This window comes from Venturia canescens, chromosome 3 (assembly GCF_019457755.1).
Source record: "Venturia canescens isolate UGA chromosome 3, ASM1945775v1, whole genome shotgun sequence".
NCBI classification, from domain to species: Eukaryota; Metazoa; Arthropoda; class Insecta; order Hymenoptera; family Ichneumonidae; genus Venturia; species Venturia canescens.
Window position 1 is genome coordinate 7117156 of NC_057423.1, and position 27394 is coordinate 7144549.

The window sequence follows — 27394 nt, forward strand, 5'->3', positions numbered from 1 at the left end:
GACATTTCGTCAATGAATGATAATGGAAACGAATATTCGTCAATTCGAAAGCAGCTTCGAATTTTTTGTCTGCACCCCCGTCACGAGACAAACGCCTCAAAGGTTCCATGCACTCGAATTATTTTTAGACAAGCTCGAGAAACTGCAACGACGAGAAAAGGACTGTCTATTCCGGTGATAATGTTTTTCACAATCGTCATTTCTAAAGCTCTTTTTTATCCATTTTTTTGGAAGGGATACTCGAAAAAGGGGAAAAGCGAGCAAGTTTTGTCCTTCTTTTCTTTTTGTTCGTCAAAATTGGTGCACGGTCCGTGTGTATTTTAATTTGAAAGTGCTCGAGGTTCGGGCTTGCGCACTCGGACTTTTGTTGCTCCAGCGTGACGAGGAGGGTCGCCAAGAGAGTTCGACGACTCGCAGGAGGGGGCATTTGACGTCGGAAGAGCCGCAGAAAAGCACGTCTCAGACTATAGCCGGACGTTGATCGCTCAACAAGAGCAGCAGCTCCCGCTATAAAACAGTCCACACCGAAGACGAAAAGTCTCAACGAATTTATCGTCCCGTCTACTCACCGCTGACGACTTCTCAACGCCCTATCAACTCTCCTTCGAGTGCTGCTCTTCTCTCTTGCTGCTCAAATCAACTTATCAAATCACAAAGAAAATGAGAGAAATCGTTCATCTTCAAGCTGGCCAGTGCGGAAACCAAATTGGAGCGAAGGTACGTTCGAAATTCATACTTTCCTTATACGAGAAATTTAAATTTACCTTCGGCCACTAAACTCACGTTGAAAATCATTTTTCTGCTCAAATCTCCATCCCATTCGGATCCTTCAAAACGTGGCACCAAAAAATGCTCAATTCTCTAATCAGTTCAAAAAATGAACGGAAAACTTTTCCAATCTTTTTCAATTTGCGGTTATATTTTGTTCGTTTTCTATGTTGCTTAACTAATAAAATCACGGCTAAGTTTGATGGTTTGGAGCTAGAAAAACGAGTGATAATGACGATAGCCTGTGGGGCTCGTCGGGAATTTACGGGCGCGTAAATAAGCAGCGTGTTACGGTTTATTTCTTCGTAGAACGATGGATCGAGGAGGAAAAAAAAACATTGAAATAGCGGTCTTTTAAATGCGAAGGAGTGGAAAAAGGAGAGAATTTCTGCATATAAAATGCTAGTCAACAGAAGCTTCCCACAGAGTTCAAACAGAAATAAAATTTGTGTAATTACAGGATAGAAATATTTAAACAATGCCAAGCTTTTCCCAGGTTGAAAAAAAAAAACGTAACATTAGAGCTGCCTCTCCCTCGAGTAGAGAACGCGCATGCAATTACGCTGTGCAACTCGATACCAGGGCTCGTGCTCCGTTCTTGTAGTACTTCTCAGGTGCTCGCTCAAGTTTTAAGAAAAACGATATGTTGATCGATGCGAATGCATGGTACGTCGACTCTGTCATTTCCTCATCGTTTTCAACGAAAGCGGAAGCTGTTCTTGTCCGGATTCCACGTGGAGAGTATTTCGAAATGAGTTTCCGAAGCCTCTGAAGACCGGCGAGAAACTGCGTTGAAAAAAAAATAGTGAAATTCGAAATCGTGAGATCTTTACAATTGCTCGAATTTTCCTCGACTTTTGGCTGTTTCGGTGACCGTGGAAAAGGGAAGTAGCCGAGGACGTCTGTTTGGAATTTACCGTTGAAAAAAACAAACTGAAAAATTCTCTCCGCGGCACTGATTTAAGGGGTAATTTGTGCGGTTTTCAAAAGACCGATTAAGCCGTGCACAAAGACGTGAAACGAGAATAATGGAGAACGTTTAACGAAGGGAATAGAAGAATTCTTGGCTGCGATGTGAGTCAGGGTGGAGTCACACGCAGCCGTTTACCAGCGCGCGTATATATACGGCGCGCCGCGCTGTGACTGTAGTTGAGAAAAGACGAAAAGATTATCGTGCGACGAATTGAGAAGCTCGTGCTGTCAATTATTATCGCAAGCAGCCAGCGGAGCTGCTTCCTCCTCAGAGCCTCTTCCACTCAGCAGAAATCTTGGAAGTGCACTCGATAAGCCTGACTCATTAGGTTCTCGAAAATATCTTAACGAACCATCTCACCACTTGGCTCCCAATTTTTCGTTTCTATGAATCATTCTTTCTAGTCTGGAAGAGAGCATTGGAGAGGAGCAAAGAATTATTATTGTGCTCGGACACATTTGCTTGGGTACACGCATTTTTCCGACGCTCATCCCAGTGGATGATTTTTTGTATTCCTTTTTCTCCGGTCAAAAATTTCAAGCATTCGAATCACGAGGAATTTTCAAAAAATTGAAAATTCGATCGAACGAACAGGAATTTCTTCAATGTTTTTAAATTTTGTTGTTGTTTTTTATATCTTCGATGAAACTTTCTCGTACGAAAATACGTTTCCTTAAACCTCAGTTGACTCACAAACCTCGACAGAATTTCGTTTAAGGTAGCTCACGCACGACACGATTTTCTTAAGTCTTGAAATTTACACAGCTAAATTGGTAGTCGACGGACACGCATATCAAATTTCAAAAGGTTCGTCTTATTGTTTATTGAGAATAAACGTATTTAAATATGAAGAAAAATACACAGGTTTTTAGGGACTATGCTTAAAAAATCGTTCGTCTTTTCATATAACGAACGAACGCTTCTTACGAAGTTTATGGAAAAGTACACAATAAAAATGAAGTATATAACGAAGGTCTGGGGAAAAATTCGAGACAAGTTTGCTGATTTCAGGATTTTGTTTCTTCTTGGCTTGGCCCATTCCTGTCATAGTCTTCTGTCTTTTTATTAACACTCTTTTCTTTATTTCCCTTTGCGCTCTCTGATACGATTTTTTACATAAAAAACTTTAGTATTTTAGCCAGGGCCGAATAAAATTTCGGGTTCAGTCAGTGATGGATCCCCGTTTAATAAATGGCTTGTAGTTTCATTCGCCAAAAAAATAAGTTGAAAAAATGTATTTACAATTTCGAATTAACAACTCTGACATTAATTAAAAATGATTATACCCTTAACTAGGGAGTAAAAATCGATGCAATTTGGACACCCACAAAATGCGATCTTTCGGGCATTATCTATCTTAACTCGAATACGAAAAAATGTACGATTTTATCAATTTTTTAACGTGCCTACTGGAAAAGTGGTTTTCAGTTGTCACTTTCCAGATTTTCAATGGCCCGAGTGAACGCCCTTTTTCCCTGTTTTTTTATGTATACGTTCAGGTCACAAGACTCGCAGCGATTTGCGGTAGACTTGCCCTCGACCGGTCTATCCTCGTATCTCGTCTCGTCTCGGTTATGAACACACTCGTGCCGGAAGAAGCTGAGCTCGTGTTCATTGACGCATGTGTGCATATGGGTATTACACCGCAAAAAAGAGAGTCGACTTGTTCTCCGTTCGTCCGCAGAGCATTTTCTTCTCCCATTTCGTTGGTCAGGAGGCCATTTTTTCTAACATTTTACCTGTGTAATATCGACGAGATCCATTATCGTTAAATTTTACACGAGTAAGTTAAAGTCTCGCGGTCTATTTCGCGGCTCAACAGTGACGACAAATTTCACGTCAGCAAAATAATGAAAATCTTAATCGATGATGAAACTTTGAGAATTCGACGCCATTTTCATCATTGCCATCGCTATTTCTGTGAGTGACAACAATGACGAAGAAAGTAACGAGCATTTTTAACGACCCGGAATCCACGGCTTCTGTGAGCTTATGATAGAATCATGAGACCGGTGTAAATTACTGTCCGGATAAAGAAGGGACCGTTTATCCTATTAATAGAGGACGATGCATCAAGAAAAGTGAAAAAAAAAAACAAAAAGTAGAGAAAATGCGTGACAAATCAAGAAGAGGAATGGTGAGAACGAGAAGAGAGAGAGAGAGAGTCGAAAAGAGGGTTCAAAACGAGACCGACTTAGTTCTGTCGGCAGGAGAGCATCTCTTGGAGCGTTAATTCCGTCGTCGTCTATTCCTGGACCGGGGAAAGTAATATTCTTCTTCGTTCGTTCTTGCAGACGATGAGAATTTCACTCGAGGAAGAAATTTTCATCACTTGTCACAAGCCCCGAACTACTAGCCAAACACGTGCTCCATCACATCGTTATCGACTCGTCAATTAGTCAATTTCGAGAGATTTATCGGTGGCTCGAAATTTTTCTGGATTCGTTGAAGATTCGTTTTTATTGTTTGACTCGATTGATGAGTTTCGTTGAATTTTCTCGAAATTCTGCTGCTTCTTTTTTAGCAATTTTTTTCTCTATTTTCTTCGAGAATGAAAAATCTTGTGGATTTTTAAGATTTATTTGTAATATTTGAATTTGAAAGATGCATTTTTTTCTAGTTCTGGGAGGTTATTTCCGAGGAGCATGGCATCGACCCAACGGGCATTTATCACGGGGACAGTGACCTGCAACTCGAACGAATTTCCGTCTACTACAACGAGGCTTCCGGTGAGTAAATCCTCGCACGATTTTTTCATCGAAACTTTTTTCGAGCTACCAAACGAAAGAAAAAAACGTTCCCGGACGAGAATTCTCGCTCCCAGCCAAATGACACTTCGGATCCCCGAGACGACCCCCAAATTCGGAAATAGATACTTAGTAAGAGCGAAAAGCACGCGCTCGGAAGTCTCCACCAAAAGGACAAGTTTCAGCCTACCATATGAAACGCTGCTTTTGCTCGCCGGAGCGGATTCACTCGCCCTGTAATTCATGACGAAAATAAACCCTCCCGTGGCTCCTTCGTTTTTGAATTTTACGTCGCATTTCAAATGACCTTTTTTTACATTTGTTGCACGGTGCTTTGAACATTAATTGAATGAAATCTTCAATAAAATTCCATTTGAAAATAAATGTTTTTTCTTCCATTCGTGGATTTAAAAAATATTCGAAAGTGTTGAATCGTTTACGAAATGAAAAAAAAAATCAATGATTCCGAAAAATATTTCCCATCCAAATGCTCCGCGTGAGCCCTGCCCGCGTGCTATTTGACGAACAGCACGACTCTCGTCAGACCGTCACCATTCGATCGAGGCACTGGACGATTGCTGATTAATAAATCCTATCATGCACCATTCCTACCGTATATGCATTGCCGTTACTTTGTCGCTCGTTCCCAGAGGTCATTCGAGGTCTATTTTCGACAGTAGGATCGTCCACGTCGTAATTAAACGCTATTAAATTTTTTCACGGACACCCAAGTAGACTGGGGAATGAAATGGAGAGAAAAAACTTTGTGCGACGAGACGAAAGCCTGCGCATTGGAATCCATCGCTATTTTGGTCGATTTCGGGTACTTTTGTAAAGAATCATTCCAAGAGCTCCGCTTAAATAAATAAAAATGAATTTTGGACTTTTTTAAAATGAAAATAATAAAAAAGTTTTGTCATTTTTGTTCGCCAGTGGCAACATCAACGAACGGTGGTAAATATGTGCCTCGAGCGATCCTTCTCGACCTTGAGCCAGGCACGATGGACGCGGTGCGTTCCGGCGTCTACGGCAAGCTGTTCCGGCCGGACAATTTTGTTTTCGGGCAATCGGGAGCCGGAAACAACTGGGCGAAGGGGCACTACACCGAAGGGGCCGAGCTGGTGGATTCGGTGCTGGATGTCGTGAGGAAAGAGTGCGAGAATTGTGACTGTCTTCAGGGCTTCCAGCTGACCCATTCGTTGGGCGGAGGAACGGGCTCGGGCATGGGGACTCTGTTGATATCGAAAATACGCGAGGAATATCCGGACAGAATAATGAACACTTATTCGGTGATGCCGTCGCCGAAAGTTTCGGACACGGTCGTCGAGCCGTACAACGCGACGTTGTCGGTCCACCAGTTGGTCGAGAATACGGACGAAACTTACTGCATCGACAACGAGGCGCTCTACGACATTTGTTTCCGTACCCTCAAGGTTTCGAACCCATCGTACGGGGACCTTAATCACCTGGTGTCGTTGACCATGTCCGGGGTGACGACTTGTCTCAGATTCCCGGGTCAACTGAACGCCGATTTGCGAAAACTCGCGGTGAACATGGTCCCGTTTCCGCGTCTCCATTTCTTCATGCCCGGTTTCGCACCGCTGACATCGCGCTCGATGCAGCAGTATTCAGCCCTCTCCGTGCCGGAGCTCACCCAACAAATGTTCGACGCGAAAAACATGATGGCGGCTTGCGACCCCCGCCACGGTCGGTACCTGACCGTAGCCGCTGTTTTTCGGGGCCGCATGTCCATGAAAGAAGTCGACGAACAGATGCTCAGTGTGCAGAACAAAAATAGCTCGTACTTCGTCGAATGGATTCCCAACAACGTGAAAACCGCGGTGTGCGATATTCCCCCGAAGGGACTGAAAATGTCGTCGACTTTCATCGGCAACACCACCGCCATTCAGGAACTATTCAAACGCATTTCCGAACAGTTCACTGCCATGTTCAGGCGAAAAGCTTTCCTCCATTGGTACACCGGCGAGGGCATGGACGAAATGGAATTCACCGAAGCCGAATCCAACATGAACGACCTCGTCTCCGAGTATCAACAGTACCAAGAAGCTACCGCCGAAGAAGACTTTGAGGCTGAGGAAGGAGCCGACGACTTTGAAACGTGCGAACAGGAGTGACCGGCTTTTCAAAATCATCCGGGATCTACAGATCTGGGGAATTCGGCGAGAGTGGCAGCTTCCGGTCCGCTCAACAGGGACGTTTTTTCGGACTCACTAAAACTACGGATAAAACAGTAGCCTCAAAACTTTTTTCCATCAAATCTCAACGACTTAAAAACGATTTTTCAAACCGCCGAAAAACCATAGAAGAGTCCGATTCCCCCGACGCCATTGACCATCTGTACGAGTCACTTTATCCGATAAACATGAGACTGAAGTTTGAAAAAAAAAATTTTAACCTGGAGGCCTTACGGACTCTGAGGAACCCAAAAATGCGCACCATTAAGTCTGAACGCGTGTCACATTCGTTGTAATCACTCTGCGAAATTTCTCAATAATTTTCGGACCACAAGAGCTGACCTGAAAAGCTCAACTTATCAATAAAGATCGACGACGGTCAAGTTAACGAAGCGAAGCGACACTTTTATTGGCATTTTATTGATGCTTCCGGCTCTTCGAGTGCTTTTTCATTTATTTTCTCTCATTTTGTATTGTTTTTTTCAACGGGAAAATCATTTTGGCGGAGGGACGATAACGTCATTTAATTTATGAATTTTCTACCGTGCTGTATTATTATTTGTGAAATTATTATTATTGTTTGTGTACCCGAAAAGAAAAAACATGTGATAAATACTGTGAAATTTCTCAGTCTTCCTCCTCTTCCTCTTCCTCTTCGGCCTCGTCCCCGTCCCCAATCAAATCCTCGTCGGGTTTTGCTTCCTGATATTGTTGATATTCCGATACCAGGTCGTTCAGATTACTCTCAGCCTCGCTGAATTCACTCTCGTCCATTCCCTCCCCCGTGTACCAATGCAAATGAGCTTTCCTCTTGAACATCGCTCCAAAAGCTTCGGAAACGCGCTTAAATGGCTCCTGTATGGCTGTCGTGTTCGATAACGACGTCGCCGCCATTCTCACGCCCCGGGGAGGAATGTCGCAGATCGCTGATTTTATCGAATTTGGTATCCACTCGACGAAGTAATTGCTGTTCTTGTTTTGAATGTTCCACATTTGCTCGTCCACTTGCTGCAAATTGTGTCATCGATTAAGTCCTTTTTTTCAAGCCAACCAGCCGAACTTTCATTCAAAATCGAATCGGGAGTCAAGAAACTCTATCAGGGAAAAAAATCGTCTGACCAATCTAAAAAAAGGATCTTGAAATATTCGGTTTTTGGAAAAAATGTTTCTGATCTTGTTTTCCAATTATTTACCAAGCTAGCGAAGATAGAGAAATTTCGAACAGAGATTTTTTGTAGGAAATTCGATGCTCTACAAGATTGGTCCCATGAGATTTTTCTCTAACTCGCACCGTTTCGGTGCTACACACTCTCAAAGGCTCCGAATTCTCCGAATTCTCCGATTTCAACAACGAGCCACGGACGCGAGGAGCGTGACAGATCGGACCAAGTTTCCCTCGAAATAATAACTGTCCGCGTATGAGTGGGCATAAAAAATCAGAGAATCGAACCTTCGTTGACATCCTGCCGCGAAAAATAGCAGCAACAGCAAGAAACCGACCCTTTTTCGGATCGCAGAAAGCGAACATGGATTTGTTGTCGAACATTTGTTGCGTCAGTTCGGGAACCGTGACCGCCCTGTAAGGAGCTGCGCTCCTCGAGGTCAAGGGTACGTAGCCAGGGACGAAGAAATGGAGTCTGGGAAACGGGACCATGTTGACTCGCAGTTTGCGCATGTCCGCGTTCAATTGTCCCGGAAAACGTAAGCACGTGGTGATCCCCGCCATGCAATTGGCTACCAAATGATTCATGTCCCCGTTCGATGGCTTCGTGATCTTCAGGGTCCTCGTACATATGGCGTGCAGCGCTTCGTTGTCGATGCAGAACGTCTCGTCCGTAGCCTCGATCAGGCCGTGAATCGACAGCGTTGCGTTGTACGGCTCGACTACGGTCTCCGAGATTTTCGGCGACGGTATCACCGAGTACGTCGCCACTATGCGGTCGGGATATTCCTCGCGGATGTTTTTCGTCAGTAGTAATCCCATGCCTGCCCCCGTACCGCCGCCCAATGAATGCACGATTTGGAAGCCTGAAAAGAAAGAAATTTTCGAAAACGAAAAAAAACTCTGAATTTGGCGAGCCAAATTTAGAGTTTTTTTGGAAATTTGTCGCTTCTCGAGGCGAATTAAGCCAAGCAAAAACCCTGAACGAGATCACAGGACTCAGCCTCGAGCCGAATCGTCTCCAACGTCTGATCGGTAAGCTCGGCACCCTCCGTGTAGTGACCCTTAGCCCAATTGTTAGCGGCTCCTGCTTTACCGGCGACGACGTTATCCGGTTTGAAAATATTGCCTATGTGAGCCGAAGTCGCGCTGGTGAGGCTCGCTGGATCGAGATCAACGAGAATCGCTCTCGGCACGAACCGCCCTCCTTTTTCAAAGGTTTCAGAACCGCATGAAAATCATTCGAATTTCGATAAACCGAACAAACGCACAAGAGGAAACCTCCGACGAGCATAACCTTGAGCCTCCGTGAAATAGACATTGATGCGTTGAAGTTGAAGGTCGGACTCCCCGGTATATTTGCCGCTCGGATCGATTCCATGCTCGTCGCAAATCACTTCCCAAAACTGCGAAATAAATTCGAATACAACCTCCAAAAGGGCTAATCGATATTAAGGTAACTCCTGTACTGCATGCTAGTCAAATGAGTGCTAAATTTTCAAAACGCTTTTAGACCAAGTTTAACGTACCGATTGAATGTATTGTTAGTGGATTTGTATTACAGCATATCTTACTAAGATGTAAAAATATGGAAAACGCTAGTTTTGCAAAACCATCAACTGATAAATGCAAATTTCCACGCTGACACATTTTTTCACTGGTATTTTTCGAAGAATCATCTGCGTTTTTGATCGATTTTATTGCACCAAGTCTCATTTTGTTCCTCAACCGATCTTCTACGAATTCACCACGTAGATTTTCCTTTGAACTCATTCCTTCAGAAATTATGAACGAATAAGTTTTTTCACTTAATGAACAATTAGCTGCAACGGTGAAACAATCAAGTTAAAAAAACAACTACATGGTGGATTCACAGAGCACCGGTTGACGAACAAAATGAGACTTGTTGCAATACAATCGATCAAAAAACGCAGATAATTCTTTGAAAAATACCAGTGAAAATGTGTCAGCGTGGAAATTTGCATTCGTCAGTTGATGGTTTTGAAAAACTAGCGTTTTTAATATTTTTACATCTTAATAAGATATGCTGTAATAAAAATCCACTAACAATACATTCAATTGGTACGTTAAACTTGGCCTAAAAACGTTTTGAAAATTTAGCACTCATTTGACTAGCATGCAGTATACAGGAGTTACCTTAAGATGGAGAATAAATACCCGGCTGCCGATTCCGTTTCCGCATTGTCCGATTTGAATGTGAACAATTTCGCGCATGTTGACTGGGTCTCAACACATTTAAAATTTTTTAGTAACCAACTAAAATTTTCTCCATAATTTCGAAGTCGAGATTTCGAGTCTTGACGTTGCCGAAAAACCTGAAGTTTGCCGAAATCTTTCGATTTCGCTTTTTTTTCTTTCTATCGATTCCAAGTCGACATCGTTGCTTGATACTGTTCAGTTTTCTATTATTCTCTCACGATCGAGACACGAGCTCGTTGGTGCGGATCGCTCGATTGATTTTCCAAATGCGAACCGGATGTGGCCGCAATTCATCTGCACGTCAGAAGGACAAATCAGCCGAAGGAGTTACTTTTCATCGTGCCAATTATGAGGCTAAATTGTTTTTCTCGTTCGTTATAACAACGCTCAACCTCGTGCATGAGGTCGACAAGAAATCCTCGTTCAATGTTTATGTTCAATCTGAACTTTCGAATCATTTTTAATTTTAGCATTCGATTTTACTTTTTGAATTATATTTTCAATTATCACGAGAAACTTGGAAATTATTGCCAATTTCGAGAGTTTCCAAAATCTGCTAAATTCATTTTTCCTCAATCAAAATGTTTTCGATCACAAATTTCTGATTAAAAGCAAAACAGACCCAAGAAAAAGCCTCAAAATCGAAAAATTATTTCTTTCCAGAATTGTCCTTTGCTTCGTAGAATTAGCACAATTATTTTTTAGTTTCTCTTTATTCCCAGGAGGGTGTGAGGAACAATTTCCGGATAATTGACAACTCGGATTTGTTTCTTCCTGAGCAAGTGAGTTGAAAAAATGTCCGAAACGATGATTCGACATTCCAAAATCTCCCATTCGATTGATTTTAGATTTTCCCCTCTAATTTATACTCGTGTCAAATGAGATTTTCTGGTTATCGCGAATCGATGCCATTTTCCGTACGAATAACGAAACAAAACAAAAAAATTAGTCTTCGTTTGATTCCCTGACGAGTTGTTCACCCGAAAAATTGACGTGTGCCCGTTACAGTTATACCTTACACACATCGAAAATGTACTTTATTGATAAGTGTACACGCGCAATAGAGTGTTGTCCTCGTACCAGATGAGATGATACGTAATCACTAATATTTTCTCAAGGTTCTATTAGATCAATCTCGGTTGACGAGAGAAGGACGATGGCCCGAATTCAATGATCATCGACAGCGTGAGTCATGCTGTACGATTCGACTTGAGACTCGTGAGCACGTAGCCAGGATTTATTAGAGGACGAAAAATGAATTGAATTTGAAGAAAAGTGGAAAATTGGTTTTCCTCGGATTCTTCAGAGTTTTGGATGCTGGACGAATTTTAAGATGTTTTCGGATTCACTAATTTATGGTTTCCCGATAAAGAATTCGTGACCGTAGTTTTAACTCGTAGACACCGCACTGGTGCAAATTTGCACCGACGAAAATTTCAGGTATTTAGAGCCTCAAAATTCCTTTCTTCAATTTGGCCATTGTTCTATGATGAAACTTTATTTTTCAATTTTTTCAATGATTCTAATCGATCACTGAGGAATTGCTACCCCTGAAAATTCTCGTTGTAAGACTAATTCCATGCATTCATGGATGAAATAAAAAGTTTTGAAAAAGCCAAGTGCAAATTTGCAGCAGTGTGGCGAGTGTGTGTGTGTGACCTCAAAGGGAGTGCGGTCTCTACGGGTTGAGCAGGGTTCGATTCGTCGAATAATAAAGTACACAGAGGCTGAAAAAAATTAGAAAGAAAGTAAATTATAATGAATGGAAAAAAATAAATACAATGCGTGCCTATACTGATATTATAATACAAAGTTTTGGTTGTCGGCTAATCATAAGAATGTTTAGTTCCTTGGAATCGTGAATTGTCATTTGAGGAGTTTCGAAATTTTGGAATCTTCTGTGCTGTCGAGCTCGAGACCGTTGTCGGAGTCGTTTTGCGTGGTATTTAAGTTATGCGTTTCCTCGTCGTCGTTGGGGGATTCGTCCCGTTGTCGCAGTTGCTGCGACGTTGATTCTGCGTTTCCTATTTCACCGACCGTCGCACGGCTCCCGGGCCGTCCGTTGAGAAGAAATCTCAGGGGCAGGGAATCGCGTTGTCGACGCATCCTCGCGTTCCTATCGGTAAACAGGCACGGATGAATTTATTGTTTCGTTTTTCGATCAATAGCAGAATAAATTTCTTAGAATTCCAGCTAAAATCTTGTCCCCCCAGGGCCAAATTCAGTTTCATAGTTCACAGCAATCGAGTTCCCGAATTAAGGGCATGAAACAGATCGAGTGACGTGGCTCTTCAGGCTCAAAAAACACGACCGAGTATCGGGTCATCGATGAGCTTGTAAATGGGCATGTAAAAATGTGAGAAAAAGTGTGAGAACTAACGTCGGTCTCATCGGGCACGACCAGAGTTTGAAGTCAGCGCCGAACTGTTCGCCCTCTTCGATCGTCTGAGGCAAGTGTATGTTGAGTGTTTCCGGTAAGAAAACCGAAGTGAGAGCACCAGCGACGCTCAAAGATCCCATGACGATGAGAGGCAGCACCCTGGAGTACACGGCCAAGTGGACGATGTAAGGAAAGGTGAGGAGTCCGATGCCGGCGATGAAGGAGGCGATTCCCATGGCCTGGGACCTCAGCACCGTGGGCAGCAGTTCACCAACGAAAACGTAGAAAACAGCGAAGGATGCGGCGATTCCGAACTTGCCAATCATCGCCAACAAAACCGTCACCCAAACAGCATCTGCGAGCAACAAAAAAAGTGTTCAATCCTGCCAGCAATGCCGCGATCAACGCTCGGGCCGGACTCACCTTCTGGGACGAACATGCAAGAAACGCAAGCGACTCCGCCGAGCAACATCGTCGAGCAGAGGACCCACCGTCTCCCTATTCTGTCCATCGCGTACCAGGTGATTACGTAAGATGGTATCTCGACTATTCCACCTTAATTTCATAAGGATTGCGATTAAGACGCAAAAGATCGATGGCAGATGGAGGAACATTCTTTTCGCTATTCGTCAGAGTCGAGGAGCTCCGGAGATTTTCAATGAATTCACTAAACATTCGGAGCTAAGTCTCCGGCTCGATGGCGAACGTTCGTGGAATACGAATCGTGGGATTTATTGCTCAAAGTCTATTTCCTCGATAGTGTTATGCAAATTCGTAACATTCTTTGCATCGTGATTTGTTTGTTGTTGAATATTAAAGATCCAAACATTTTTAAAATAGAAGGAGCGTTGGAGAGAAAAACAAGAGTGAAGTGAGCGACGAAAAGTTGGGATTTAAACTTACCAATGAAGAAGGCGAGGTAATCGGAAACTCCTAAATTCGTAGTGTTGTAAGAGAGGCCATTGTAAACAACCGCGTTTGCGACCCAGTCGAAAGCGAGTATGAAAAATTTTTTTCTTATATTTGGATTCCTAATGAGGTCCATCGGGGTCGCCGAGGGCGGAGGCGGCCTGTCCTCGTTCTCAAGGTCGACCGAGAGCTCGCTCGAATTTCTGCAATTGCAGGAGATCCCTTGTTTCTTCAGTATCTCCATCTGTTCAAACAAATACGGAGAGACACGAGAAACTTGTGGGAAGAAAGAAAAATACTTTTTGTTCACATTCGCCAATGAATTAATGTCATCGACGGGTGTCATCGAGGCGTAACGGAGGGTAAAAACGAATGTTTGACTGGCCATTAGGTCCGTTTAGAGAATTTTGTCGAAAATAATTTTTCCCAAAGAAATCTACTCCGATGACATTCGTCGATAAACCTCGTGCATCTGAGCGCAGACTCACTTCCATTTTTCTTAAAAAATTCGTCGGGACTGTGCGGCCGTTGACCCGGGCCATGTGCTGCACGATTACCTCGGCCTCGTCGATTCGATTTTTACTCAGCAGCCATCTCGGTGATTCAGGAATGATCCACCAATAGCTGAACAAAAGTACGAACGGAACGGACGTCGCGAGGGACAACGAGTACCAATTTCTCAGCAAGTAGCCCTGAAAATGTATCAAATTTTTTGCTCTTCCCTCCTCGAGTGCGATTCTGCTCCAGGCAAAAGGCTCATCGGCATCTCACTCGCAATATCAATGAAATTCCATAAAATCATATTATTCCTTGACCAATAAAAGTGTCCGATGTTGTGCAGCACGACCGTAAAGGTTCGTCAAGATTATAATCATGCAAATGGATTTTTCTTGTAGGATCGTCGAGCATGGAAAAGTGGTGTTTGCTCTTACGAGATGGTCGATGATTTTTCAAGGAAAAAAGCCAACTTTTGACTCACCAATAAGGCGAGAAGGCACATCGCCGTGGCGAAGAACATGCAGATCACCATCCCAGCGAACGTTCTGTACCTTGGGCCCATTAGTTCCAAGGCTGCGAGTCGTTATTAACATAATAATTGAAATATTGCGTCAGCAAAGAGAGCAACGTTAAAGTTCGCTAGTGAGCTGAGAATAAAAACGATGGGACAAGATTTCTTTGCTCACGAGTTCGAGCGAGCTCCATCAAATCGTTTATCAATTAATCAAACAAACTTTTGATCCCCCCCCCGAATTTTCATACGAATCATCTCACTTCACTGAACCGGATAGAGCCTCGTGTTAACATAGATTCAACGATCGACGTGACCGAGCTCAATGATTCTGAAAATAAAAATCGAACGTACCAAGAATGAAGGGAATCTGGTAAATGGCGGGGAAGAAGAGGCCATTAACGGTCCTGAGTGCTGTGTATACGACGTAATCGGAACTGAAGCTCGTCGCGATGGAGAAAATGACCTCGAGGAATAAGATGGCAAAGAAGGCCGTTCTTCTGCCCCACTTGTCGGCTATCCATCCAAACACGACGTTACCGAAGAGGCTTCCCACGTAGAAGAAAGTCGTCGATGTGGATGGTAACCAGCTGTTGTCGCATACGAGGTCTAGCTACGTGGATGCAAAATGCCATTAAGATTGAAGCCCCTCGCGATCATCGTCTCCTCCATTCCCTCATTAAATCCTCTATTTAAATGTGATCAAATGTGCAAAAACTTTATAATTGAGTTGCCTCAAGGGCCCTGAACAAACGTCTTGGACACGGGCGCGAGTCAGTTTTAGCTGCACGATTGCCTAATCAGGGAATGAGCTTTGAGGCTGTGGAGAGAATTTCAACCTTCGTTTCGACCAGGTCTGAAAGCAGGAAGGTGGAACGTCTCCGAGATGTTTCCATCTCCGTATATTCATTGACAAAATAATCGTCGACTGAAAGCGTTGGTGCAAATGACAAAGACTGTGTTTAGATCGGCGTTAATGCTCGCTGAATATTTCCTTCCGTCGTCAACTCGGGAGCTCAATCTCCGTTGGAAATTGAATGATGAATGGAGACGACCAAAATTGGCCATACAGTTTGAAGAGTCGGTCCACGCGTCTGCGGTCCCAAGCCTGGCTGCACGTGGTTCCAGTGTCCTCGTTTCCCCCGGAAGTCTTAGCCGGGCAAGGGATTTGTTTCGGTTATTTCCAAGCTGCAAGTTTGCACGGGAGTGTCTTGACACGGGAGTGTCTTCTGCCCAGGGCCTGTCACTCATCCGCAGTGAATCGAGTTGAAGAGCACTGCGAAGTGGTCGCAGTGGAAAAGCCTCTTCGAGCTGAAACCCTGTGTTCTTACAACGTATCACGAGCTTGTCGCATGCTCCCGTGGCGGATTGATAGGCCGTGCCGTAAAGGGGCCAACCGTGGATGCACACGGATCTCCGAACAGGGGAGAGAGTCGCTGTGTGCGAGGATATAAAGCGTGCAAAGCCTCTCTCATCTGGCTCTCGTCGACACTCGAAACGTTTGCCCGTGTAGCGACGGGCTGGGTGTTAGTGGCTCCCACAGCGCGAGGTGTCCATCACCCTCCGTTGACAGGAGGAGCGTGTGTTCAGCCCCCACCCAATGCAGTGGCCAATGTGTCACGACACAGTAAAAGCCCGCGGCCCTCTTCGATCTCGTACTCGATCCGCGTATGACTCTCCCCAGGCTAGATCTGGACCCCTGCGCCTCTGCGATCCTCTTCGCCGCGCCATCCTTTCGGCTCGTTCCGCTGCTCAGCCAATTTGCCATTTTCTCAGTTGCTAATCAAGCTTAAGCTTTTCCCGGAGAGTTATCCAATTGTGGAAGAAGCCGTGGAGGTTCCTGACCCAATGAAAGACGACGTGGCTGACCTCCACGAGGGAGAGGGCTCGCTCGAGTCCGGCACCGGGAACTTGGGCGTTGATGCCAGCCCGAGCGAAAGACTTTTTCATCTGATTGTTCGGGCCTCCGAATATAGGCCGGGTGGGTCTTTAAACTCTCTTGTGCCCGGTCAACTCTTGTGCTCAACTCCCTCGAAGTGGGACCTTTTGTCCGTCGCGCGTGGGCTTTTCTTTCGCGTTTACAATCCGGAAACCCGCGTGTACTTAAAAACACATCTGCCCGATGGCAAGCTCATCTGTCTTCTTTAGGGAGAATACGATCTTCAACGAGAATGAGACGAAGACCGTGGACCCCAAAGCAGACGACGAGACGACACTGCGAGCATAAAAGAGCCACTCTTCCACCGCTATTATCAATCGTCGTCGTCCCCGTAAGGAACGTCGCGCCATCGCGACGCACGTGGAACTTTGACGCGTCATCTCCGAACCATTTTCCTCATAGCGAAACCCGCAGGTTATCCGAGCCAGCTCTGTATTCAAACCGAAGACGTTTCCTTCCAGTTACTACCCAAAGATTATTCAGGACGAAGCCCCCGCGGCTCGAATTCGACTCGAGAGCTCACTAAAGTCGTTCCCCAGTCGTAAGTTCCAGCACAGCGCAGTCCTTTCCGCATCTCATCTGCCCGTCTTCGTCCCCGTGACCTCTCATGACCCTTCCGACCTGACGCAACAATTATAAAATTGTTCCCCCGGGGATATCCGACGTTCGAAATCCAGGGAAAGAGGCCGCCGCCGCCGCCGCGCGCGCGCGGAGAAGTGGCCACTCTGCCGGGCCAAAGTACCAGCACCTGAGAAAGGACTCGCTCCGCTCGCCGGACGTACGAAACCGGAAGAACGAAGTTTGTCGACAGCGCGCCGATCTACGTCACGCCGATAATAGGAGCCGCGTAAATACGCGGGATACTCCACTATAAATATATGTCTATGTATAGAATGTGTGCATAACTGTAGAGCGGACTTAGCTAACTGCGTCTATACGTGGTATAGGTGTGGAGTCCGCTGTTGCTGGTCTCTTGCCCGAGTGTTTGATGTGACATATCACATGACCGGATGCGGGGGTAGGTAAATTGGTCGGCAATTGCTGACGCCACTGAGAGAGAGAGAGAGAGCGAGTGAGAGAGAGAGAGAGAGAGAGAGAGAGAGCTCCAACCGATCGGCCAGTCACTCGACGCGCCGGCATTGCAGCGCGAACCCGGCCTCGCATCTCATTTACTAACATCATCGCATTAGCTTGCCGGCTTTTACCACCTGGTGACGCATTTCCATAGCTCCGGGACAAAGCAAACCACCATTTGTCATCCCTTGGATTAGAGTTCACGAGACTATGGAATTCGGAGCTTCGGGGTTGGCCGGGCCGGGTCGGATGTCGTCGAAATTCGTGATGGATCGACGAGGAGCTACCGGAAATTTGGAGATGCGGCGCTCACCCTTCACTTTGCTCAAGATTCTTCATTATCTTGGAATATTTTTATAAATCGTTGAAAAGATTGCTATTCGGGACAGGATGTGAGCATGATTGGTCGATCATGGCCCTTCGATGTGACGAAACTTGGAAGCCACGAGTGCCATCGACTGCTGTTAGAACAATTGGGCCATGGGACTGGGGAGAGCTTGAAAAATTCTTAAGAGGATGGATCAGTCGGTATATCGCAACTGTGAGTGCGAGAAAGAGGCTGCCAATTTATAAATTCTTTGACACAGTTTGACCGATTAAACAAAAGCTCTGTCTGCCGATTTTCGCCATCGTCCTCCGTTGGCTAATTTCTTAGTTATTTGGATAAACGTGCTTAATGAGATCATGCCCACCACACGAGCGTTGAACAACTGAATTTTTTGTCATGACAAGGGATTGGTGCTATTATATTCTCTCAAAATTTATAGATTTAAAAATTAACATAACTAATCAATTAGTCCGTTGTAATTATCAATTATATAAAAAAAATATAATTATTAGTAAAAATTTGACTAGTTAACTTTTTGATTTGACAACTTTGTTGTTGGTGGAGAGATATATATCTATCTTGCCAACGGTAAACTGATAGCTTGTCGCTCACATATGACTTGATACACATAACCAACAATTTATTTGAATTTGAGGTTACGTCATTATTTGTGATTATAAATATTTTTGTTATCACAATATTTGTATAAATATGAACAAAAAACATTTTTCTATTAATTATACCGAGAAAGTATACACGCCTGTACAGTGCCGATACACTAATGTAAGCACGTCACAACTAAACACGATATACATCGATATACATATATATAAACAGCTGATAGAGCGGTGTTGCCGATGTCGTACCGAACCTAGTATTCAACGATTCATCGTGAGCGATAATCGTAGTTAATTTATGATTTCATTCTTAAAGTTTCGGTGACCTGATATTTTTATAACGCCATTAACAAGATAAATGTTCAACGAATACGTATATGATTTAATTTTTTTTTTTTTCCAGCATTTACGATCCTTCAAATTTGATTGAAAAATCACGATCCATTTACTGCCACTACGATGTCCAATTTTTAATACTTATTTTTTTGCTTAAATGTTCGGTAACCTCCCCTCAATTTTTTTTACCGTAATTTTCGAACATTTTTCTATGCTGTGTAAAAAAATCAGATTTTTCTGCAGATTTTTAAATAGTGGCCATGATCTCATTAAACATGAGAAAAATACACGGGGTTATAGAAACTGAGCGTAAAAAATCGTTTATCTTTCCATATGACGAATGAACGCTTTTTACGAAGTTTATGAAAAAGTGCACAATAACAATGAAGTATATAACGAAGGTCTGGGAAAAAATTCGAGACGATTGTCTTACTAGTGATAAAGCCATGTTACTTTAAAAATTGAATGACATTGGTAACGAGGATTTGCTTATTTGGGCATTTTGTTTCTTCTTGGCTTGGCCCATTCCTGTCACAGCCTTCTGTCTTTTTATTAAAACTTTTTTCATTATCCATTTCCCTTAGCGTTCTCTAAAACGATTTTTGACATAAAAAAACTGTAAAATTTTCGCCAGGGACGAACGAAATTTCGGGTTCGGTCAGTGATGGATTCCCGTTCGATTAATCCCTCGTAATTTCATTCACCAATAGATAAGTTGGAAAAATGTATTCACAATTTCGAATGAATAACTCTGTCATTAATTCAGAGTGATAACATCTTTAATTAGGAAGTAAAAATCGAGTCAATTTCGACACCCATAAAATACGATCCTACGGACATGATCTACCTTAAGGGCCCGAAGCCGACGGATGAATCAACGGAAGAGCAATTGGAAAATCTGTTATTACATCCGGCAGCGTGTTTCAAAGAATCGTTGAGATGAGTTATGAGCCTGTTTAACACGAAGCAAGCAGTTTTCCACGAAATGGAAAACAACGAGGCTTGCGTGTACATAAAGATCTCGTTGTAAACGAATTGGATTAGAGGTTAGGCAGGGTCGCTCGCGCGAGCGGGTACCGCCGTCGCCGCGCGCTAACACTGGGGAATAGGCAAGCGGGGAAAGGCCAAGGCAAAATGAGCGCGCTCGCGCAGCGCGCGTAACTTATGCGTCTTTCGTCGGCGTAATTTTACATGAAATTTGACACGTATGTCGCTCTCTCGCCCTCGTAAATGAAAATATGACGATAAAGTTGGAATAAAATGTGTCAACTCGAATTTAAAGGAGATTATATCGGTCACGGTTCTTATGGAATTATGCTAATTCTGACGTTGAATACTACAACGTTGTTAGAGGGACGAAGCACTCTGACAGAACCACGGAACAAGAGACGTCCGAGAGGGCGACACCCGAACAACCCACACACGTGCCACTGCCTACTACCCACTCGGTGCAATTCCTTCTCGCTTTTCCCAGCTTCTCGGTCCGCCTTACTAATTCGGTAAATCTCTGATCTACTTCGTCTACGAAGACGTTCCAAACAGTCAATAAATTCCATTTTCGGATAACCACATTTGGGACTTTTCTTTCTATGCTCCGCATCATTCTTCCGATTTCGACTATTAACATCCCTTCCCAAACATTCGTTGGTCCCAATTTTTAACAATTGGCTTCGAATCCTCAGAGTTTCATTGAAAAGTAGAGCTTTCAATGAGCCATTGATTGAACGACGTACTTTTAATGTAATTTCAAACCCATAAAAGTGAAAATTTGCACAAACCTAGAATCGAGTAAGGCGATGCCCGGAGGATCGTATTTTAACAATGTCTAAATTGGATCGATTTTTATTCCCTAATTAAGGATATAATCACTTTAAATCAGTCTGTCAGAGTTATTAATTCGAAATTGTAAATACACTTTTTCAACTTATTTTTTGGCGAATGAAATTACAAGCCATTAATTAAACGGGGATCCATCACTGACCGAACCCGCCGCGAAATTTCACTCAACCCTGGCTAATTAAGTTTTTTATATAAAAAATCACATCGGAGAGCGCAAAGGGAAAAAAAGTGTTAATAAAAAGACAGAAGGCCATGACAGGAATGGGCCAAACCAAGAAGAAATAAAATTTCGAAATAAACAAATGTGAGGTTATACGAGTGCTCACTACCAATGTCGTTTAATCTTTAAAGTAAAATGGCTTTATCACTAGTAAGATAATCGTCTCGATTTTTTTCCCAGACCTTCGTTATATACTTCATTGTTATTGTGCACTTTTTCATAAACTTCGTAAGAAGCGTTCACTCGTCATATGGAAAGATAAACGATTTTTTACGCCCAGTTTCTATATCCCCGTGTATTTTTCTTCATATTTAAACACGTTTATCTCAATAAAAAATAAGACGAACCCTTTAGAATTGATTTTCTTAAGAAAATAATTTCGTACATAAACTGCCTAAACAACAGCAGATTGAGGCTTCAGATCCTTATTCAGTAATCCCTCCGACAGGCTCCTCGGCTCTCCTTATCGAATTCAGTAACAAAAATGAAAGGAATGATGAGAAAAAAAGAGATAAATTTTACCTCGGTGACGAGGGTGCTGTCGTAGTCTCTCCTGTCGTATTCCCAACCGTAGCGACATTTAGTGATCGGCCAATCGTGGTTACTGACAGGGGGTGCCGGAAGTCGTCCAGCGTACGTGGACCAAGGACCACTGGTGACCGTTGCCTCCGTAGGCGGCGAGGTCATGTACTGAATCCCGGGTATTCGCCCGTCCAATATTGAGGTGACGCTCAAACTGTCGCTCTCGCTCAACGCCATCGACGACTTCGAGAGCCAATTCTCCAGTATCGCCGTGTAATTAACATCGTACATGTAACACTTTGAATAACGCCGCCTCCCATCAGTCTTCGTCGTGTATGGCAGGGACAGAGCTTTCCTCTCCTCCAGGCTCATCAGACCCGTGATGTTCTCTAATTCGGGTATTCGGCACCAGTGCTCTGGCGTCGCGCTCACGAAGACCTGTTGGTACATTCGTTGGAAAGGGTCGATCAAGTCGTTGGCAAATCTTACAAAACACTGGACCTTTATCCGCCATTGCGATGTCAAGAGATGCTGGGACTCGCGCGGAATGAAAGACGGAAAAAATGTATTTGGAAAATGAATTCATTAGACAGTGGAATTCTGCTGGCTCGGAGAAAATCTCTTCGAATTTTTTGGCAATAGAATTCACGAGCTTTAGAGCCTCGTTCGAAAAGCTCGTAAGGAATTTCCCGGGGTACCTCAACTGAGGCTGCCGCCTTTTTTCTGTTGCAATCGCTTCTCTCCCATGGAGCTCTGTGATCTCGAAATTGATTACATGACCGATGGAACGACATCGAGAATTTAAATGAGCCAGAAATTGGGAAAATCAGTAAAAATGTAAAGTGAAAGTTTTAAAAACATCACGTTCAGCCCCGAACGACAGTTTCAGACACAGTGAGCTAATGGCAGCAGCGTTGGAACGAAAATTCCTCGATTAAAAATAGAGCAAGTGTGCAAATGAGCTTACTTGTGAGAAGGCGAGAAAGGCAGCCGGCAAAGTAGCTGGAATGCAAAGAAGATAGTACATGATGTTTTGGTATCGTCCCTTTTCTCCCACGTGTACGAGCACCTCGTCAAAGTCTATGGAGCTCATTGTAGTTCGAGTACGAGAGGTCTGTGAGCCCTCGCCTCTGAACGATTCGGGGCTGTTTCGTTGGACAAGTCCCTTTTACGATCCTGAATAAAATCACAGCAGGGCATTGCCGTGGTGCATCGTCGATCGCCGATTTGTCCGATGGATACTTTGCTTTTCTCCTTCTTATTGGTGAGCAAACGGGTCCAAGCGGACAGTTCGGATTGCGCGGGGTTCGAGTGGCGTTGAACGTCAACGATCGATGAGGATCGCGCTGCTTATTCGACACTTTGAAAAAAAAAGCGTAAAAATTGCGACTTTATTGTTCGTCTCGTCCTGTTCACTCTGCGCAATATTGTTTGGCAATGAAGATACGAGAAGAACAAGAGTAACGACGACGATGATATTTCCAGCAGTTTTATCATTGGTTCTTCCTTTTTTAGCGACGGTTAAACGCCGCCTGCGTTTACTTATTATTTTCTACGTTTATTTTGTCCGTTCGCCTGCAGTCAATGTTTATTTAACCTCAGTAAATATTAAAACGCACTTTTACGATAAATCCATTACGATTTTCGCTCCGGCAGGCCGACCAGTCGAACGCAACTTCCGTCTTTCGAGTATCTTTTTGTTATTTTTCTCTCCGGATTAAGGCACGCGTCGTACACGCTTCTGCGTACGTACTGCGTGATTTACGGTTCAATTGATAAATGCACACTCGCGCTCTTTCGTCAACGACTCTACACTCCGCTCACTCGCTCTCTCTCTCTCTCTCTCTTTCTCTATCTCCTTTTTATCACTTTCGACACTATTACTCCGTGCATGAATAATCTTCAAGTACGTTTTTTTCCGATGGCACTTAAAAAATCGACGGAGAAATCTCGCGCTTCAATCGCCAGCGGATTTTTCTTCGATTCCCTTGTTCTTCTTATTTCACTTAGCCCCGCACATTAACGGTCCACCGATAATTCACTGATCTCTCCAACCTGAAAACATCTTCTTTCATATCTCCCCTCCCGGCCTCCCCTCCGCCTTATCGTTTTTAATCACGAACCGCGATTACTGCCAATCGCGTTGAAACTTTATTTCACTCCCTGGCGCATTATTATTGTTGCTTATTCTTTATCGTCATTGACGCGAACAAAGTTTCAGCATTTTTTCAGTCTCTTCACCCTCCCTGCGAACGTCTTCGATGCCTCGATTCGCAAGCTCCTTTAAAACTGCGAACGCGCTTTATTCTCACACCGCTCTGCGATTGGTCGCACTCGGCTCGTCAAACTAGTTCAATATCGCGGCGTTAAAGTTAACGCGATCACATGATCCTCCCGTTGATTTTTCACCTCCGCGTCGCTAATCGTCAGCCATTACCAGCGCAGATTTCCGCTCTCACGGTAGCTTCTAGCATCTTCGGAGACGTTTTTTTTACTCACCGCTTCGTTATCTATGAGCCCGGGGTTAAATTTAATCTCATTCACGTTGAGAGACTATCACTCTCTTCGGAAGGAAAATTCTCGGCGTTTTAACGACGCTGGTGCAACAAGAGTGTACCAAAAGCATGGAAAACTCGAACTTTCATCGGGAACAGTGCCCGGCTGGTGTCCCTCTCTCTGCAGGCTCACTGCGACCCTCCCGAAGCACGTGCCCCTCTGCTCCGTCTCCTGGACCCTGCCGACAGGTGAAAAAGCGTAAAAGCTTGATGAAACACAGAAAATTCGATTTTCAAAAAACTATTGTCGACGCTGCACTCTTTCCTCGGAATTCAAATTCCATGGTGGCACGACGCCTCAAAAATTAGACTACGAAGCGCACGAGCTTCTTTCCAGTTTATCGAATGCCTGTCCCACTAATGACTCTTATCAGTACACGCGATAAAAAAAAAACAAACGTGGAATATTTTTCTCTCCGAATGAACGATAAACGGAGAGCGGCCGAGAGTTTGCTCGTCGCTGCGCTGGCTGAGAATCTCCAGGGCGATCGGACGTTGCACCGTCAACGGAAAAGCTGTTTCCCTCTTCTTTGCCCTCGCGTTAAAAAATTTTCTGAACCGATACTCGAACGCCTGGAACTCCCGGTCGGAGGAGACCGAATAAAAATGAAACTGATTACGTTCATCGTTATTAATGACTCGAAACGAACAGGAAATGCTTCGAATCTCGAGACCCCGGAGCCTCGGGTTCTCCCATATTTATCGTGATTCGAAGATAAGCGGAACGAGCTCGGTACCGCGAGGCAATTCCCGGGTGAGAAAATCGGTCCGGGGCTCATCACGAAAGCGGAAAACGATCGAAAGACTGTTGGAATTGCAAAACTCGCGGTGTTTCTCATTGCCCTGACATTTCCATCCAGTCGTAAGAGTTTTCATAATATTTTTCATCATCGACTGTGACATTGACACGCGCTTACAACCTCCCTATAACCCCCTTTAGTGAAACAGCCTTTGGGACATTAATATCGCCGTAACGAGCGTACAAACTCGCGAACAAAAGGTCACAGACCGAGCCCCGGGGATGCGCGAACCTCCTGCGATTCGCCACATTTGTGAGCGTTTTTCAGCCCGTCAAAAGCATCATTGAGTTATTATGACCGTATTCAATAATAATGTCGAAAACTTTCGAAATTTCTTTCTCCCACAATCGATTAATTAGAGCAGTGAGAACATTTCACGAGTTCCCCGATTTCTGGCTCCCCTCCGCAACGGCCTGGAAGTCAATTAAACGAAAATTCAATTCGACCTCGCATCCAAAAGTTTGAGCATCTCATCGCCCGGATTTTTCACCTTTACTTCAATTACTATCCGCAGCGACCACCAGTGAATCGACAAGCGCGCCAACTCGTTGGCAATTCGCTCGCTTTTGTCTCGAAATAAATGGGAAGTCCTGAATCCGATAAAAAATGTTGAAACGCGGGATTTTTCGGGGTGAGAATTCTTCTGGATCGCTGTCAATCGATTTGAAAGATCGTCGGGGTTTGGCCAGCTTCGGTCGCTTTATTCGGAGCAATGAAAACGCAAGGACCTGGCTCACGCCGCAGCTGATCCTCGCGCGACGTTCACCGCTACTTCCAAATGCGCCGAGTCTCGTCCGCCCCCTCCCCGGCCTCTTTATCGGCCACTCTCCGTAGCGCGGTTCTGCGCCCGTAACGAGTGCGTGCGCCCACGGCTGTCCCAACGTGGATCTCGTTATTGTTGGGTGCAATTGGGCGCGTGACGTCAGACTCTTACGTTCGTGCAAACAAAGTAGGTTCTACGAGTCCTGGCGGTGCAGGACGGCGGCCTGCTCGAGGGGGCGTGCGAAATCGAGTCGGCCGTCTCTCCCCGGCCGCTGGCGATGCGACGAAAGCTCCGCTCTCGTGCCACTGACCCCCACCCTCGGGAAAAAGGAGCGCACCGGGGCTCGCAGCATCGCTTTCGAAGTTTGCCCCCCACCTCGAGCCCACTTGCCCCGTGGCCTTGCGCGACGACGCTCGCCTTTACTTCGGACTCAAGTGCGCGCCGATCTGCCGCGCGCTCTTGTTTCCCGCGAGCACGTCTCCGGACTCCGAGCGGCAAGTTTAATTCCGTCGACAAAATCCGAGCGTCCCTTTGCTTATGAACTTTCGGCGGATCTAGTCGCCCTCGATACCGCGATCGCGGAGGGGGCCGGTAAACCGATCGAGGCGCGCGAGGGCTCTTTCGTCGTCGCTCGGAATCTGAATGCGAGGAAAGAACGCTCGCCCGCGAGCTCCTCGGGGCTCGAAAACTCGAGTTTTCGAGTGAGCCTCGGGGAGCTGGAATGCGGATGTTTCTCGTCCGATTCTCCGAGAGAAGTCGGTACGGTCGGCGGGGAAACGCGAGGGAAAAGCGAGCCCGGAGCTTCCCTCGGGCATTTTATCGCCTCGGAGATCGTCCCGAGGGGAAAGAGCGTGCAGAAATAACTCACCTCGGCGGACGAGCGGACGAGAGGAAACTTTGGGGAGTCGAGAGTAAACCGAGGCTCGGGAGTCGCTGCTACAAAGTGTGCAACTTTGAAGGAGTTCGAAGGAGCGCGCACCACTCAAATTCGTAGCTGAACACGTTGTTTAACGGATTTGCCGCGTCGGAGCGTGAGCTTCACACCCGACGGATCGTGCCAGCGAAAAAAAATTGCTGGCTCCCACTCGGGGGGGATTTACGAGAGTTCTTCATTCCCGTCGCAGCGAAAAATCCACTTGTTTGGGTCTCGAGGCACAACTTCCGGTGCGCGAGCCGAGGAGTCGATGCTTTATTCGCCCGCCGAGGTCGAGCCGCGGCTCGACAGAAGTTACGATTTTCCGGGGCCGCAGGGGCGATCGGAGAAACGGTGTTTCGCCTGCTCGGTGGGATCCCGCGCAGCGGCGCCGCTCAAAACGCAGGCAAATGTGTATCGGCGCGCACGAATCCGCGGAGCCGTGCAGGCGAGTGTGCGACAACGTAGGAGGATTATTCGTCTCCCTCTGCGTCGACGAAAACGACTCTTCAACGGTCCCCTTTCACTGAACGCGCGTATTACACACCCACGAACACGACACTCGAGAGAATGAGACTCTTCCCTGACACATCCGTCGTGCTTGCGCTACTTCCGTTTTAACCTTCCATCTCGTTTCTTCCGGGAATATTGAATCGCCTGGAGCGATGCTCGGGTGGTCATCGAATTCGCGTGAGCAACAATCTCCCTTTTACCGGGCGCTCTTGCCTTTTCGGATACAATTTATTCTCCAATTATTACCCTCAGTCTCTTGTTTTTCTCTCCTCTTACTAATTTCCCGCCATTCGTTCTTGGGCTTAAGATTTTTCGGGCTTTCGACGCGCCCCGAGGATATTTCAGTTGAAAAAAATTCTCGATTTCTAGGCTTATTTAAACGCTTGTTTATTATTCGTATTTTTATAATATTTGCTCTATCGGGTACACGGAGTAAGTAGCTTTTGTCGCGAACTCAAAGTGAAACAAACGTGCAAGGGACTGCGCGCCGCTCTTCTCTATCGCAACTCTCCTATTCTATCATTTTGAGGCCCTCCGATCTCCGGGGTCCCCACGCACGTCGTCGCTCTAACCTCCACCCCTCCCCCCCCCCCTGCCCGCCTGTTCCACCTC

General features: G+C 45.1%; 3 protein-coding genes across 4 annotated transcripts; 1 reads left to right on the forward strand and 2 right to left on the reverse strand.

Moving 5' to 3' along the window:
* Positions 1 to 441: 441 nt before the first annotated feature.
* LOC122408600 (tubulin beta chain-like) lies at positions 442 to 7306 on the forward strand. Its single transcript, XM_043415466.1, has 3 exons — positions 442 to 717; positions 4362 to 4470; positions 5422 to 7306. Exons 1-3 carry the CDS (start codon positions 661 to 663, stop codon positions 6621 to 6623), a joined length of 1368 nt encoding a protein of 455 aa, XP_043271401.1. The 5' UTR covers positions 442 to 660; the 3' UTR covers positions 6624 to 7306.
* LOC122408601 (tubulin beta-1 chain-like) lies at positions 7299 to 10086 on the reverse strand. The gene is made up of 5 exons (XM_043415467.1): positions 10024 to 10086; positions 9143 to 9251; positions 8825 to 9052; positions 8134 to 8711; positions 7299 to 7691 (listed from the first exon to the last, which is right to left on the reverse strand). Exons 1-5 carry the CDS (start codon positions 10078 to 10080, stop codon positions 7311 to 7313), a joined length of 1353 nt encoding a protein of 450 aa, XP_043271402.1. The 5' UTR covers positions 10081 to 10086; the 3' UTR covers positions 7299 to 7310.
* Positions 10087 to 11802: 1716 nt separating this feature from the next.
* On the reverse strand, positions 11803 to 27277 carry LOC122408599 (organic cation transporter 1-like). Of its 2 annotated transcripts, XM_043415465.1 has the most exons (11): positions 26225 to 27277; positions 22858 to 23972; positions 22206 to 22598; positions 21239 to 21676; positions 14718 to 14976; positions 14334 to 14425; positions 13843 to 14046; positions 13349 to 13598; positions 12869 to 13000; positions 12446 to 12800; positions 11803 to 12181 (listed from the first exon to the last, which is right to left on the reverse strand). In XM_043415465.1, exons 3-11 carry the CDS (start codon positions 22329 to 22331, stop codon positions 11932 to 11934), a joined length of 2106 nt encoding a protein of 701 aa, XP_043271400.1. In that variant the 5' UTR covers positions 22332 to 22598; positions 22858 to 23972; positions 26225 to 27277; the 3' UTR covers positions 11803 to 11931. The 2 variants fall into 2 exon arrangements, with proteins under 2 accessions (XP_043271400.1, XP_043271399.1); XM_043415464.1 differs by lacking the exon at positions 26225 to 27277 and having other exon boundaries at positions 22206 to 24077.
* Positions 27278 to 27394: the final 117 nt, after the last annotated feature.